This window comes from Dipodomys merriami, unplaced genomic scaffold (genome assembly GCF_024711535.1).
Source record: "Dipodomys merriami isolate MVZ:Mamm:240054 unplaced genomic scaffold, mDipMer1.0.p SCAF_9, whole genome shotgun sequence".
Taxonomy (NCBI): domain Eukaryota; kingdom Metazoa; phylum Chordata; class Mammalia; order Rodentia; family Heteromyidae; genus Dipodomys; species Dipodomys merriami.
Genome location: NW_027206512.1, coordinates 21,698,154 through 21,715,882, shown reverse-complemented (window position 1 = coordinate 21,715,882; position 17,729 = coordinate 21,698,154). Strand labels below are relative to the sequence as shown.

The window sequence follows — 17,729 nt, the reverse complement described above, 5'->3', positions numbered from 1 at the left end:
CGTATGCGCCCTTAAACCTATCTTCACAGTCCTTTCTTCAAAATCTCTTCATTGGTTCACTCAAGATAATTTCCAGAATCCTACAGACTGCTGACTGAGAAAACATCTAAGGAGTTTAGAATATGGGAACTGTCCAATCAATGTACCTGCTACTACAATGGTATTTATAGCTTGTTATGTCTTCAGTGTAATGTGTCTTCATTAAAATACCTCTTCATTTGTTGGGCACTAGTGGCTCACACCTGTGATCCTAGCAACTCAGGAGGCTGAGATCTGAGGATCACAGTTCAAAGCCATCCCAGGCAGGAAATTAACCACCAAAAGGCCAGAAATGAAGCTGTGCCTGAAGTGACAGAGCATTAGCCTTGAACAAAACCAGTCAAGGACAATGCCTATGTCCTGAGTTCAAGCCCCAGAACCAGCACCAAAAAACACAACAACAACAATCCTTAAAACCAAAACTCTTCAGTATATCCAAACATAGAGAAGAAAAAAGCACCACAAGCATAAAGGCTTCGAATGCCTATCTCTGTACTAACGTGCAGAAGAAAGTATTCTTTTAGGTCTTAGGCTTTATGAAAAAGTCAATTTATTTTAGATGTTTTATATGTACTTTAGATAATTATGCTAAGTTAAAATATAAGCAAATTCCAGGGGGCTGGGAAGGTGGCTCAGTGGTAGAGCGCTTGCCTTGCAAATTCCAAGAAATTATTGTGAGACATAATTAAGCCTCTCCTTGTCCCTTAAGGTCACCCAAACAGTTTCCCATGTACCAAATTCATCACACTTACCATTAGGCAATATGTGTCTCTTGAATGTCTTCATTTGTAGGGGTTAAATGTTTACCCAGTGTTTCCATTTCTTTTTCCTTCTTCCTTTTCCTATGATGCTTCTGAAGAGGACTTAGAAAGAAATTAACATGAGCCTGAACATTCATGAAAATCCAAAAATTATTCAATAAGAGAGCCTGTGATCTCATTTCTGGACCATTAAAAAGTTTGCTTTTTTTGGAATGATTTTTCCTTCTCTTTTAACCCATCTCCTTTTGTAGACTCAAATGTGAGCTCTAATAGTCCACAGGGTTGGAAATAGACAATAGTTCTCTACATAGCAAGCATGTGCCTGCTGATTTTGATTAGAGGTTAGTGAGCTTGAGAAAATTTTCCAAGCAAAATTATTTCACAAACTAGAATCATTAACACTAGAAGAAGTTGGGGAAAGGATGATGATCACCTCTGGATATGTTAATTGAGTTTCTAGGCACATTAATGAAGAAATGGTTAGTTTTTCTAGACTACAGTCCAATTTCCTGAAAGTACAGTTCAAAATTAATGTAATAAAATGAGTCATTTCCCAGCTCTGCCTCAATCCTGGCATTATAAATATTCCTTTCTACCATAAAGTACTTAAACTCACAAACATTTTTCAATTTTATAGCTTGAAGGAATCCTACACATCATCTGGTTTAATACCTTTGTTTTACAGAAAATGCCATTGAAGTCTGAGGACTTTAAGAAATGTGTCCGAAGACTCTAAGTACAAAATGACAGAGCTGGGGCTTGGGGAGGGGAGGGGTGGTGTGGGGGGAGGGGGATCAAAGGCTATATATCTAGTGTTTTTCTCCCACCATTTTTTTTGTATGTGAACCATAGCACAGAAATAGTTTTGAAAGCTGGTAGCTACTCAAGACAAAACAAGAAGACAATACTTGAACAAAATGCCTCTTAACCTGCCATAAAAAAATGGTATGTTTCACAAGGACTAACTTAAGAATTGCCCTCAGCCCCTATTTCAAAAAATAAGTAAGAAACTCTTTAATCCCTAAGTGTGGTATATAATTAAAATATAGGAAAAACAGTGTAATCATGATTTGCATATAAGATAAATTACTTGAATGTAATCAGCCAAAAAAAGTCTTTGTTCCTGTATTTTAATTTTCTTGTGCCATTGCACAATTGTAGAAAAAAGAAATCTTATGTAACTACTAAAACAACACAAAATACATTAGCTTTTAGGACTGAACAATTGACATTTCTAAATAGGTTTAGACAAACTGTGTTCAAAGTTCTAATAATTATTTCCATTAAACATGATTTTTTAAATCATGTATTGTGCTTCAGTATCAATGATGGTAAATCTTCAAAGGTGAATTTCTTTAAATTGAAGCAAAAGAGAAAAGGAAAGGTAGGAACTAGGGGAAAAGAAGAAAATGAAAGCTCGAAGGGCAAGATACAACTTCTCATATGTTCACAAATAAAATAAAAACAAAAGATACAACTTCTCGTGTTTATTTAAAATTAAGTTTAAAAATACTTACTGGCAGCATGTGCAGACACCAATGACCAAAATGATGAAAATAACCATAACTGCTATCAAACAAATCACCAGAATCTGTCCTCTGTCTCCTCTTAGATAAAACAGGTCCACACGCTCACACCTTGCTCCCGTGTAACCTTCATCACAGCTACCAAAACAAAACCAGATAAACGAAACCTCACTTCGGAAAGAGATTAAATTCATTTTCATTACTTGAAATTAATCAAGACCACAGTTCATCTACTTAGAAATGAAAAAAACCTGTCCTTGCTCTGTTGATAATAACTTCACTGTCTATTCTTGGCTGAAAAGTCAGCCATCCCCCAAGCTTATCGTTAACATGTCTAACACCAATAAACAAGGATAATGACAACTTACTGCAATTTGTTTTAAAATTTTAATCTCCAAGTTGGGAAAGGAGGGGATGATCAAATCGCTCCATGGAAAGGAATTCAAAACTCTCTAGGATTTTTTTCCCTTTTACATAGGGCCATAGGAACAGTTTCAGTATGCCAAAGCATTCTTATACATTGATTAAAAATTACATTGCTTCACAGAATCAAGAAGTAGTGTTGTGAAAGCTCCATAACTCAATGATCAAATGTAGAATTTGTGTAATATTATTTCCACAGAGTCTCTCTGTCCCACCTCCTTCAATCTCCTTCCTCTCTCCCCTCCCCTGACTTCCACTCTTCCTCCCCGCCCCCCATTTCTTTCCTCCTTTCCATTCTACTCAGTATCTGACTGTTTCCCCCACCCACCCACGGCTGTCCTTTGGTTCTTGTTCTACTGTTTGGGAGCTTATAAATGAGGTAATGTTCTTCTCCTATGAAGAACACCTTGCCAACAGCATCCCAACAAGTCCTGTCCTAGCCATTTTCTTTTTGGTTTCTGGAAGGCCACATTTCCAGAAGCGTTCATCATTCCTTCCACTTTCCTCTGAAGTGGCCACATCCCTTAGAGAGTCTCCATGGTGTGATTTCAGTGGTAAAACCAAATCTACGCAGCTGTCTAAGTAGGGCCATTATTTCCCTCAGTATCTGAAATCGATAACAAAAGTTTAGGAGATACTTCAGCTCAGCAGATGCCCTAAATCTGCAGTCAGATCTACGAATCTGTTTAAGCTAGGACTTACCTGAGCCACACCAGCATAGTTAACTAACGGCTCAAGGTTTTATAGACTACCCTCATAGAATTCTATGAATTGTGTCAGAAGCTTAAAAGGCACATAAAAATTTGTCTAAGGACATCTGAAGCAATATTACCTGTTGAAGCATCAGTACCTTTGCATTAATAAGTATTTTCCCTAATCTCAGCCACATTCAAACACAAGGAGATGCCACCCAGACAGAATTATGTAAATGTCAAAAAAAGATGAATTTTTCATCCTGGAAACATTTCTATATAACTTCATTTTTCTTGAAGAACTGATTTATTACTAGGCTGTTTTACAGCTTCTATTTGACCAGAAATCCAAGGCAGTTAATTCTCACAAAGCCTGTTTTTCTCAAGTAAGAAGATCCCTTAATACTAATATTGAGACATACATAATGCTTCAGAAAAACAAACAAAAATTAAGCTTAGAACTATCTCAATTGAGGGTGAGCTGCAATCCAAGCAAAGGAGAAACCCATCTAATATCATTTATTGCAACAGGACCCCAGGATAAATGAGAGAAAATTGCTTCCTGCAAGATAGCTAGGCATCGTCATTTCAAGGTCAAAATACAGGAATCGGGTTTAAAAATATCTTGAAACATCAGAAATGTGTTACACATACAATTGAAACTCTGGGGGGAATCATTTTTTAATTACATGCAAGAGGAAGATGTCTTTAATAGTTCTGTCAAGAAAGTAAATATTATGAATATATATAGTCTCTTCCAATTAGCTTATTTTTTCAACAAATTCACTAAATATGGCATTTTAAAACAATTGTTGTATCCATAAAAACACATAGCCATTTGTGGTTGCTTTTTTAAAAAAAAAAAAGTGTTGGTTTTTTTTCATCAAAATTATGTGCTCTGGGTTCAGTGGCTAAGCCATGCTTTAATTACATTTCTCAGAAAGCAATCAATACGTCCTACAAGTTGAAACCCAAATGTAGTCACAGCGGATGGCCAACTCTTGACACGTTTATAATGGCTTTCATATTAGTTCACATTTCTACAAATAATAGCATATCAGCAGTTTGTCATTTTTCAGTGAGTCTATCTTCTCCATGGGAGAAAAAAGGACAATGGGAGCAAAATCCTAGTCTGTTGTTTATTGAACAAACATCTTATAAAACAAAATTGAAACTAATGTTTCAAGATTTAAGGACTCCAGAGGGAATGCTTGAGATCGCTGTTCTGAAATTATCACCAGACACCATTTTAAGAGACATGTAAGTATTGATTCCATCATAACCCTGTCTTACCCTTTGAAGAAGGCAATAATGTTAACTGTGTTTTTCAAGTGAAGGAAGAAAGGTTCTGAGAGTTAAGTAAGTAAGCCTAGGATTCAATCACAAGCAGCTTCACTCCCAAGTTCATCCACTAGCCAGCAAGTAGGTGAATTTTGATGCATAAATGTAAACTGTGTATCTAGAAACAAATTCTCCATGTGCTAAGGAAATAAAAACCAAGAAAATTAATAAGGGATTTGAATTATTTGAAATGTACTTTGGTCTTGTGTGTAAAAGCAAGGGCCCATAAACTGAATTCAAAGAAACTGAGGCATTTATGGTATGTCAAGATTGTGATATCACTGGCTCAAGATGGTTTGGGTTGAATTCATGCCTCACCAAGTCACCTAATGGGTCAGTCCTAGGTTAATAATATCTGCCACTCATCTTGGTGTTACTTGGAACTAGGTACCATCAGAAGTGATTCCTATTATTTTCCCTAAGCTTCAACATTTGAAAGGAAAACTTGACCAATGATTAACACTGCTTGTAATGTATGAAAATAAAATCTCACCTTAGGTCAGTCTGACTTTAAAATCTGCGCCCTCACTCCTGTTCTCCACTACATGCTATTGGTTCTATGTCATTCCTCTATGAAGAAGGTATTTCTGATTCAAATTAAGGTTTTGGTTTTTCAGTCTCACGTGGTAATAGATGGACCATGACAAAAGCACATTTCGTTCATTTTTCAATCATTTCTTCACAGTTATTAGATTTTGGACTCTGTACTCACCACTGGAGTACAAAAGTGAGCAAGCCATGAAAACTGCCCCCCAGGAACTCACAGCCGCAGGAGGGACAGGCAAAGAAATAGTCATGCTCTAGTGTTTATTAAGAACTTTCATTGGAGTGTGGCTAGGATTTGGAAAAGTGACATGCACCTCACACCTGTGTGTTTCTGGAGAGGAAGAAGTGAAGGATGCTTCAGTTGTTCCATAATCCCTTAGTAGACATAAGCTCTTAGGCTCCGAGAGGCATTTGCATAATAAATGATGAAAAGGACTATAAGGTTCTATAGGAATAGTTGGGAATATGATGAAAGTTAGAAGCAGAGCCAGGTGAAAGCCAGGATCAGAGGTGCTAAGGAAGCCAGTGAAATGAGTTTTCACTTCAAAGTAAATGGGACAAGCTGTGTGTTAGTCTGAGGCAGGTAGATTACATGCTGTGGTTTGGATTTTAGCAGGCAGCAGTATTAAGAACAATAAATCTGTGGCTAGAAGCCAGTTAGAAAGATGTGCTGGGTTAAAGGGCATTCATATGTTAAATTCAACATGCCTCCATGTAAACACTTAATTTTTAAAAAATCAGCTTTATCCTACTTCACACAGACACACACACAGACACACGCATACATACACAAACACACACACAATTTCCTTTGCTTTTTTATACTAGTTATTCTTATCCTCTAAGCATTATGCATGCATGTTCTCTTTTTCATGTTTTATTAGCATATAATAAATGTGCAAATCGGGGGGATTATTGTTATTCCCATATAGGTATTTTTTTCTCTTTAAAGAATTTAATTCTACTTACATTTTGACAAGTTCTGAGACCTTCAAGGTTTCCACAAAGCAGTTTAGAAAAACTGTTCTGAAATCCTTAGAGAAAAACAAATGCATACTACAGAAAAAACTGCAGAAGAGCATAAATGCTTTGTGAACTTCAAATCAAATAGTACCTAAAGAATACCTTGCTTCTCTTTATTAGGAAAGATCCCCAAAAAGCACTCTACAGGGGCATTCCTTTAGACAAAAATGAATATTAAAAAGATGCAAAAAAGTATAGTGCACCTGAATAAAATTAAACATAGACTTATCAGCTACTAAGAGCAAGAAAGACAATTTTTCTCTGAGTTCCCTACTGTACTAAACCGGTTTTGTTCATCTAGTTATAAACAGAACTGACTTCCTTGCACTTAACTGATACCTGCAAAAAGTAGCTTTTAATTTGGCAGGAATTCCTTCATATTTATGTTAACCAGGAACCACCTCCCACATGCCAGAAGAAATGTGTTTCCATGTGAACCACCCAGGAGATGATTGAGCTGAAAAGCATTTTAGCACTGGACAGAATCCGTTTTGCTTGCGCAAGGCAACAGAGAACTCTGCCCAGCTTGGAAGTGGAGCTAGGCTGTCACACGCTCCTATTTCGGGAAGAAAATGTGCGTCAGTTTCTCCATAAGTAGCTGCTAAGCTGAGCGGGCCCTAAACAAGTGGCCTAGGGCAGCACCAAGAGCAACTGCATTGGGACAGATGATATGGTTAACTCAGACTTTCCAGCTGTCAAGCTCCAGGCGGGCACAGTGCTGCACCCCTCGGCTCAGTGGCTCAGGGCGCTCCACTTACATGCAGGAGGGCGTCTGCTCTGCCACCACGAAACGACATCTGCCTTTGATGCAATAATGCTTGTATTGCTTGGGACAGCGAGAGAAGTGGCCTTTCCGCCTGGATTGTGTGGTGGTCGCTGGAAAAAGGAGGAAAAGTTCACAGTCCATCAACTGCTTTAACTGCTTATGTGTAAATCAAATCACATGTCTTGTTTTACTGCCAATTTTCCTGTAGACTATATTCCAATATACTTCAATCTCCCATGTCTCTTTCTCTCCATACTAGGGTCAGAGTTAGACTTTTGAGGGTCCTACCACTAGAGAGAGGAAAAAAATGATAGAACTGTCTCACATTACAGTTAGGATTTATGGACAAGCTAGCTCTTAGAAATAAGTGTCGCTTAGTGGGTAAAATATAAGAATATTGGGTCGGGCACTGGTGGCTCATGCCTGTAATCCTAGCTACTCAGGAGATTGAGATCTGAGGATCACGGTTCAAAGCCAGCCTGGGCAGAAAAGTCCCTATAAGACTCTTATCTTTAATGAACCATTCCAAAGCCAGAAGTAGAGCTGTGGCTTAAAGTGGTAGAGTGTTAGCCTTGAGCAAAAAGAACTCTGGAATAGCATCCATGCTCTGAGTTCAAGCCCCATGGCTGACAAAAATAATAGATGAAATAGAAAAATGATGGAGACTTTTTTCCATGAATGTGATCAGAACCATGCTAGAGAAAGCAGTTGATTGTTTGGGGGGCTTGGGTTTTGATTTTGTTTTTGTTGCTATTGGGGTTATTTTTTCCACCTTTTTGCCCTCACATTTTTAATAAGCATCGATTAGTTGTATAGGGTGTTCCATGGACACACAATGTATCATGATAAGACTCATCTCCTAAATCATTCTCCCTCCTCTCAACAGGCCTTGCTGGTCCATGTTCATACATGTACATAAAGTATTTTGTCCATATTCACCTTCTTCTCCCCCTCAGTTCTCCTGCGTCCCGCTGCTAGTACCCACATCCCAGATATTCCTTATGTATTCTTTCTGAAGTGAGAAGATTATATAGCATTTTTGAGTGCAAGATACCAGTCTATTTACTTTTTTATTTTTGTATAAATTATTGTACAAATGTTTTATTGTGATATGTTACAAAAGAGGTTACATACATGCATGTAATATACTTAGATCAAATTCACACTATTATTCTTTCTTTTTTGACTTTTCTGTTTTTCTTTTTTTTTTTTTTTTGTCAGTCGTGGGGCTTTGAACTCTGGGCCTGGGCGCTGTCCCTCAGCTCTTCAGCTCAAGGCGAGCGCTCTACCTCTTGAGCTACAGCACCACTTCCGGTTTTCTGGTGGTTTATTGGAGATAGGAGTCTCACGGTCTCTCTTGCCCAGGCTGGCTTTGAACCGCGATCCTCAGATCTCAGCCTCCTGAGTAGCTAGGATTACAGGCGTGAGCCACCAGCGCCCGGCACTTTTCTGTTTTTCTTAATTGTTAGGATGTACAGAGGGGTTACAGTTACATGAGTAAGGCAATGAGTACATGACTTGTTGTCCCTACTTGCTGTCCCACTATCCCTTCCCTCCCCCACTTCCCACACTCATCCCTCCCTACCCCCTTGCCACCCAAACTTGTAAAGTCCATTTGCAATATACTGTCCTGTGGGCATCGTCGTTGCAGTGGGTCATCCTGTGTCTTGTTTCAGCATTTTGTTATTCTCCTTGTTTTTTCTTAACCCCATCTCCTACTGAAACAATTTTGGTGGATTTGATTGTACTATTGTCGTACATATGTATAACATACTCTACTATATTCACCTCTATTTAGTGCTCATAATAAACCTGTGAGCTGAACACCATTAGAATTTCCAATTTACAGATGAGCAAAGCACAATACATAGAGATTAAGTCACCTTCCAAGATCACACAGCTAGATGTGACAGAGCTGGGGACTTAGACCTCTAGTTTTCCCCTAGAGCCCATGCTCCAGCTTATCACGCTCTGGCACCCTTTCAAGCCAGCTGTTCAGCAGGTGTCTCCCATCTACTATCAGCACCCAGAAGTCAAGCTTTGCCCAGTTGTGAGCTGGGGCCTCTCAGTGCCCGGGGATGCTTCCTCTTCCTCTGAAGGAGAAGGAAAACACTGGAAGGGTTGAGCCCTAGATCTCAATCCTGAACTGAATTCCTTGTCTTACCTTTTCACATTTTTGATTGCCTTCCTTTTCAACTACAGATAGTATTATGTAACAATTTCCCCATCAGTCACAAATAAAAATTGAATAATGACAATTAGCTAAGCAGCTATCTCATTTGTTGATTCACAACTGATAGATATCTACACCAGAGAAAACAATTAATACACAGCTCCAACCAATAGTTGAAACTTCCGCATTCGCAGTATAATCAACAGCTTGTAGGACTCAGACACCTGTGGAGCCAGACAGCCCAGACAATACTCACTTCAGAAGAACATTTTACACTGGGTTTGATATGACACCTAACATCCTAATGACAGTAAATGATCCTTATATTAATAGAAATGATTGCTAAACTTTTACATCTATGAAATGTGGACATAAAATTGCATAGGGAGACCAGAGAGCGGCATTCAAAAAAGAATCATACGTTGCTTTCATAAATTAATAATACACTGCAAATTTCTGTGATGTTAGTATAGTCATCCTTCAGTTTTCAAAGCAAATCACTTCCAGGATCCCTTGCAAATACCAACATCCAAGTGTGCTCAAGTTTCATATAAAGTGGTGTAATGGTTACATATCAAAGTATACATCCTTTCATATGCTTCAAAGAATTTCTAGATTACTCGTAAGACCTAGCACAAGGTGAATACTATGTAACCATTATGTTATCCTGTATTGTTAAAAAGTAATGGTAAGAAATGACTTTATCATCAGTACAAATCCATTTTGTGGAGTAGTTTTGACCCTCAATTTGGATGAATCCATTGATATAAAGCCATATAGAGAGGGCTACTGTGTGAGTTTCAGGGCATGGAAGAATGCTGCTGAGAAACTGGCTGGCCTGGTTTTGGTTGGTGACTTGCTCTCCTCCCAGGCTGACTGCTTGTGCACAAATGCCAGACATTTGCTCCCAGACTGCCAGTAAGTGGGACTCATCAAAAGCTCTGAAATTTCTCCTAGAAATAACTGCACAGTGTATCAAAGTATATTTTGACAAATGATCTGATTAATCAACTTCCAATTGATTGTGTGTTTTCTTACCCTTTAAGAGACACAGACAAGATGTAAGAGATTTGCTAACCTTTTAAGACATCAGAAAGAAGTGACCATATCTGAGGTGGTATGACCATAGACTGAAATGCATCAAATAAATAAAGGGTAAATAAATTAAATAATAATCAAATAGATAAAAGATACTCTACCCAACTATTTTAATTGGTGCAGTAGAACAAATTATACACAATAAAAATTATAAACAATGACAATAATCAGTCAAAACATCCACAGTACACTGGAAAGTGGAAAGAACACTGAGTTAGAAGGAAGGAAATTACCATTTAATTTTTACTTCTGCTCTTCACTAGCTGAGTGAGACTGAACAAGCTTAACTGAGTTCAATGAGCCTCAGTTTCCTCATCTGTAAATTGAAGAGGATAACACCTCCCTAAAAAGGTTGTTTGGAGATACAAATTGAAAATTAAAGTTGGAAGTTCCTAGCAGAATGACTGAGTAAAGGCCTCAGAAAGTGTTCTTGGGGGCTGGGAAGATGGCTCAGTGGTAGAGCACTTGCCTTGCATGGTAGAGTGCTTGCCTTGCATGCATAAGGCCCTGGGTTCGATTCCTCAGCACCACATAAGCAGGAAAAAAAGCCAGAAGTGGTGCTGTGGCTCAAGTGGTAGAGTGCTAGCCTTTAGCTGAAGAGCTGAGGGTCAGCACCCAGGCCCAGAGTTCAGGTCCATGATTGGACCCAAAAAATAAATAAGTAAATAAATAAATAAAAGATTTCAAAAAAAAAGTGTTCTTGGTCTAGAACCATGAAAGTCTGCACATCTGAAAGTGCCTATGTATGCAAAGAAAAAGTCTTTGGAAAATGTACATTTTAGGGGCAATAAGCAAATTCTTTAATGATGGAGAATTCCAGGAGCAAAGCATAATCAGGACTATAAACGCTTAATGCAAAAAGGGGGGGGGCAGATGTAACTGAAATGGGAGAGTAATGAAGGGTAGCTGCTAATGATGGCTGTGCTCAGAGTAAGCAAGCACAAATGTGAGAAGGCTGAAGTAACATAAGAGAACAAAAGAGACCTGAAGATGGTTCTAACCAATGAAATTAAATGATGCAAAATGCTTTGGACTGCAAAATAGCCTGTCAGTGCATTAAATAGAATAGTGCAGACTGGATTGCAGAAAAAATTTGCTAGGCACAAGGAGAAACCAGGGAGATCTGAGGTTGAACATTAGTAAGATTGGGGCCTGGACTAGGGAATGGAAGACAAAGAGATGAATTCAAGAAGCAGCAAGAGTTAATGGCAAATCTAGAATGTTACGGAAAGTCTTTCTTGCTTTGCAATCCTTACTTCACTCTAAATATTATCCATTTGGCTCTGCATCCTAAACATCGCTAATTCCCCTCTAAATTCACCCACACTTTGAACAAATACCACAGAGAGGGTAATTCCCAAAGGCAAATTAACCAGCAGCTGCTGGGTGCAATGATTTGATCAGCTCTGGCCCATCCAAGCAAAGTATATTTATGCCAGCAAAATGGCTGCCAGATCCTGTTTTGATCTCTAAAAGAGATCGTTTTGCCAAAAAAATATGTTCTTAAATATTCCCAGCATTATTTGGACTTAAAAACATTTTCACGCCACCAGGCAGAAAATAGCCAGTGATTTCTCTCCGGAACTTTCAAATGCAAAAGAAAAATAAATCACACATACTGACATCTGAAACAAAACAGCCAGATGGGGTCATTCCTTCTCTTTACTAGACATGAGAAAACTAGAGCATTCTCCCTTGCAAACTGCACATAAAATTCAAGTTGTTTCCCACCCAGCATCTGTTGAAATTATGTTTTCTCAAAACTGAACTAGTGTGAGGCTAAATATTTTCTACACATCCTGAGACCTTATGAGAGAGGACAGAAGATGGCAAAAACTCCCCTTCTATTCCAACTAGATTTATTGAGAGAAAGAAAAGTTAACCACATATTATTCCCAACCACTGTTTTCTCTTGAAAAGTGAAAGACATGGTTTTGAATTTCTAAATTTCAAAGAATTACCAAAATTAAGAGACAATCCACAGAAGGAGAAAAAACATTCCAGAGTTGCACAAGGGAAGGAGGATTAATATTCAAAATATTCAGAGCTCAAAGAACTACACAGTAAAAGAACCAATAATCCAGTTAGGAAATAGGTAAATAATCTGAACAGATTGTTCTCAAAAGTATAAATGGCTAATAAATATAAGAAAAAGGGTCCAATATCGTTAGCCATCAAGGAAATGCAAATCAGTCATCTCACCTCAGTCAGAATGGCAATAATCCAGAAAACAAGCAACAAAATGGAACAAGGATCCAGAAGAGAAAAGAACTCCTCAGACACTGTACAAATGTAAATTACTACAGTCACTATGGACAAAAGTACGGAGTTTCCTCAGGACTCTAAAAGTAGAATGACCATATGATCCTGTTATACCATTCATAGGCACATACAAAAGGAATTTAAATCAAGAGAGATACCTGTACTATTTATAATAGAGTTGTTGGAAATCAGCCTAGTTACCCAACAACCAATTGCTGGAGAAGAAAATGTAGATATAGATATAAATATAGATATAGATACAGTAGTTTATTATTCAGCCATAAAAGAGAATGAAAACATGTCATATGCAAGAAGATGGAAGTAACGAGATTATCATAGTGAGATAAGTCAATCTCTGAAAGAAATTTTTCACTCAATTTCACACTCATGTGTGGAATCTAAATACAATAATAATAATAATAATAATAATAATAATAATAATAATATGCCATTACTACAAAAGAGGGACTCTAAGAAGCAGTTGATGGAGGAGTGAGAAAGAAAAGACTAAGGAGGGGTGAGTAATAGAGAAGTATTATATATACTATTTCTTAACTTCCTCTCTTCCTTAGTTTTATTATATAATATATATTACATATATATAACTATTACAACATAACTATCACAATCAAATACCTTTAGACAGTTAGTGTGTTCATAAATCATGAATGGTATCAAAAATATAATAAACAGTAAAATTCCCACAATCCTGGGGAGTGATAAAAATTAATTGCTTTTTTACCCTCATATTTTATTCTTTCCATTGGGAAAGAATTTCTACAAATTCTACAATTCTACAAATTGAAGGAATTCCCTGGGAATGAGAAAAGCAGGGGAAAAAATCCTAGGAAAATGATATCCACCAGTTGGCCAGGACAAAATACAAACTCCAAGGTGGATGGGTGCTACAGACAATATATTTTTTTTAATTGGGCACTACATCTAAAATTTAAAAAAAATTTTTTTGTTGGTCGTGGGTCTTGTACTGGGCCTAGGCACTGTCCCTGAGCTTTTCAGATCAAGGCAAGTGCTCTACCACTTGGGCCACAACACCACTTCCAGTTTTCTGGTGGTTAATTGGAGAAAAGAGTCTCATGGACTTTCCTTTAGAGGCTGGCTTTGAACTGCAATCTTCAGATCCCAGCCTCCTGAATAGCTAGGATTATAAGCGTGAGCCACTAGCACCCAGCTAAAACATTTTTTAAGATAAAAAAGAAAACTATTAAGGTGATTACATGCTAGTATACATAAAAACTGAGCTAATAATTTGTAGAATTGTATTAGCAGTTCATTGCAGATGGAGACTCACAGACTTTCCTACCTGGATTGGCTTTGGACTGAGATGCTCTGGGTCTCAGCCTCCTGAGTAGCTAGGATTACAGGTATATGCCATCATCACTTGGCTAAGACTACCTTGGTCTTTGTACCTTGGGCAATTAAAAAGTAGTCTGTCACCTTCCTTGTGTCATATGAAGAGTTAGAGGAGATGTAACAGGTTGTCTTGGTTAAGCCAAGGTTAGAAGAACAGAGAAGATCTGAGTTTCAGCACAGTTGTCCAAATCCAATGGATGTGTTGATTGATAATGGCACAATTCCTCTTTGTGTCTATAATTCTAAATCTTAAGAAGAAAAAGACTTTATGATTCCCTTGTGACCAAGACTCTTCAGAATAGTTATCTTCATTCACTATATTTTTTCATAAAATTCTCATTATTCCAATGATGCCTATTAAAAATACATTTAATGATTTTTAAATGACGTCAGTATTAGCAACTCAATTATGAAGATACTCTAAGAGCAATGTGTATTTCAATTTATATTACAATACTTTTGTAGTACTTATTAAAATGACTATAAGCTCATAGTGTACCTCTAGCATGTTCATGGCAGAGTTAACACTGTGAAATAGAATAAAACGGAATACTGCAATTTGAAGAAGTCCCACCATTGTTAGAGGAAGAAAGGAAATTACTACAAATTCATCCCCTCACACATATATCTAACAAGAACAGAAATAACACAATACATGGAAATAAAGAAGTGTGCAGAAAAGAGCCCAAGTAGAGTCGAATTTGGAGAAGTTTGTGCCTAAGGTATGAAGTAGAGTTAAAGACTTTAATATACTGGTTTCATATATCTTCCCAGTAGGGATTTCTTAATTTTAGAACTTTTTAAGTCAAAAGGAAAAGATGAAAGCTTTCCAAATTTTAAGTTATCTTGTTATTTTTCCAACTATCTCCTTGAGACAGGAGAACAGAAATTCATATTGCCCTTAAAGACATATAAAATTTAGAACTTTATTATAATTGAGGCTTCTCATTAATCTTATAGATGATAATAATTTCCTAGAAAAAAGCAAGCTGAACGAATTAAAGATTGCACAATAGACACAAAGCATTCCAAGATCATGGACAGAAAGATTTATTATTGTTAAAATGCCCATACTGGCCCAAGTGATCTATAGATTCAATACAATATCACTCAAAATTCAAATTCTTGAAGAAATGGAAAGACAAGTCTCAAACTAATAAGGTACCACCAAGATGACAACCAAAATACTTGAGCAAGAACAAAACTGGAAGCATCAATACATCTTAATTTAAAAATTTTACATTACAAGGCTCTACTAAAACAATTTGGTAATGCTATGAAGACTCTCACACATCACAGACACATATATGTATGCATATATTGACAGACATTGATAGAGATATACATAGATAGAGAATAAATGAACAGAATAGGAAACTCAGAAATAAATCTTTGAATATATAGTCAATTCATCTTCAGCAAAGGTACTAAGTACAAAATGAAGAAAAAGATAGTCTCCTCAAAAAGTGATGCTTTAACTGTGTACATTAGCATGTGAAAGAAATTGTTTTTCTTTCTTGCTATTGTTTCTAACATATTCATAAGATGATTTCTTTGTTGCTTTGTATGTCCTCCCCTCCCCCCCGGTATAACCCCTGTTTTCACTGTATTTCATGTTGGTATAATTTGTGGAGGGGAAGGGAAAAAACAAATTGCTGAAATAGGGATACAGGTGGACCCATTGCAACAGTGAGATGTACAAGACGTTATGTTGAAAAACAAACTTTACAACTTTGATGAGGGGGGTTTTAGGGGGGAAAATGGGAGGGCAGGGTTGGTAAGGGGAAACAAAGGAGGAGGCAACAATGTTTGATAAGAAATGTACTCATTACCTTGCTCATATACTTGTAGCCCCTCTGTAAGGTACTTTCACAATTAAAAAAACTTATTAATAAAAAAGAATAAAACTAGACATTTCTCACATTATAAACAAAAGTCAACTCAAAACTGGTCAGATGGACACTTAAATGTAAGGTCTGAAACTTTAAAATTGCTGTAAGTAAATAGAAGGGAAAACTTGACATTGGTCTTAGTTACGATTTATGGTGAATGACACCAAAAGCACTGGCAACTAAAGCCAAATTCAACAAGTAGGATGACATCAAAGTAGGTTTCTGCAAGGAAAGACAACAATTAGCAGACTAAAAAGGCAACTTATGAAGGTAAGAAATCATTTTCAAATTACATATACAAGAAAGGATTCATATTGAAAATATATAAGAAACTCTTATAATACAATTTTAAAAATGGGACTAAGGAATTGAACAAATAACTTCCCAAAGAATGACTGATAGGTATACAAAAGATTCTCAATATTATAACTTCTCAGTGAAAGGGAAATCAAAATGACAGAGATCAACTTAAAGAGAATAGTAGAAGGAATGAATATGATTGAAGTATCTTATATGTATGTAGAGAGATGGCCAAGGGAAATTCCTTACTTAGTCCAATAAATGTACATTAATTTTAAAAAACAGGTCACCTAATCCAAATCAGGATTACTGTGAGAGTCAAATGATGGAATGAAAGAAGTGTGTGGAGAAATTGGAACCCCTGTGTACTATTAGCATTAAAATAAGGAGCTTATACTAGTACAACTATGTTTATCGCAGCATTATTTACCATAGCTTTGATATGGAACCAACCCAGTTGCCCCTCTGTAGATGAATGGATCCAGAAAATTCTATGCCTCCATCAGAAAGAACGACATCACCCCATTTGTTAGGAAATGGAAAGACTTGGAAAAAATTATATTAAGTGAAGAAAGTCAGGCCCAAAGAAACATAGGTCCCACAGTTTCCCTTATTTGCAATAACTAATATATGTATAGGACAAACAGAAAAGGTCAAAAGCTATGGACATTTGACTATATGAGATGATGTTAAGCAAAATGAGCCCCAAGACAGAGACACAAGAGGTTTTATCTTTGTTGCTGTTCTTCTTAATGTACTTATAATGTACTATATGATATTTTTCCATTTGTATGTTCCTCCCCCATGGTATAACTTGTTTACATTGTATTTGATTCCGGTGCCCTGCATCTTGTATATACACTTTTCTCATTTGGGGAAGGGAAGGGAAAAACCAAAATGCTTAAATAGGGATACAGGTTGACCCATTGTAACAATGAGATGTACAAGACACTATGTTGAAAACGAACTTTACAACTTTGGCCGCGGGGGTGGGGGGAGGGAGGGGAATAGTTGGAGTTGGGGAGGTAGGGAAGGAAGGGATGGTAGGGGAAAAACAAAGGAGGAGGCAACAGTGCTCAATATGAAATGTACTCATTACCTTACTCATGTCACTGTAACCCCTCTGTACAGTATTTTTACAATAAAAATGTATAAAAATAAGGAGCTTATAGATATTAACACATGTAAATGTATATTCCATATACATTGTAGTATTACTCCTTAGAATCAAAAGGAAAAGTAGATGTAACCCAAGTGTCCATTGACACATGAATGGAAACTAAATTGATAAATAAAATGTAGGCTGCACAAATAATGAAATAATATTCGGATTTGTAACTGAAGAAAACTCTGAAATACATGACAAGTTGAATGAGCTTTAATGGACATTACACCAAGTAGAATAAGTCAGTCACAAAAGGAAAAATATTGTGTGATCTGGTTAGAGGAACTACAAAAAAAAAACAGCAAAATTCACAGAAGCAGAGAGTAGAATGGGCTGCGAGGGGCTTTGAAA

General features: G+C 37.0%; 1 protein-coding gene across 1 annotated transcript in view; it reads right to left on the bottom strand.

Annotated features, from left to right (window-relative positions):
• The window catches only part of Btc (betacellulin), a 53,805-nt gene that overhangs the window by 4,279 nt on the left and 31,797 nt on the right, over window positions 1-17,729 (bottom strand). Inside the window, exons 3-5 of the mRNA XM_070013025.1 lie at window positions 7,110-7,227; window positions 2,318-2,464; window positions 792-902 (exon numbers count right to left, since the gene is read on the bottom strand). Coding sequence (XP_069869126.1) covers window positions 794-902; window positions 2,318-2,464; window positions 7,110-7,227 — 374 coding nt within the window. The 3' untranslated portion in view covers window positions 792-793. The remainder of the gene's footprint in view (window positions 1-791; window positions 903-2,317; window positions 2,465-7,109; window positions 7,228-17,729) is intronic.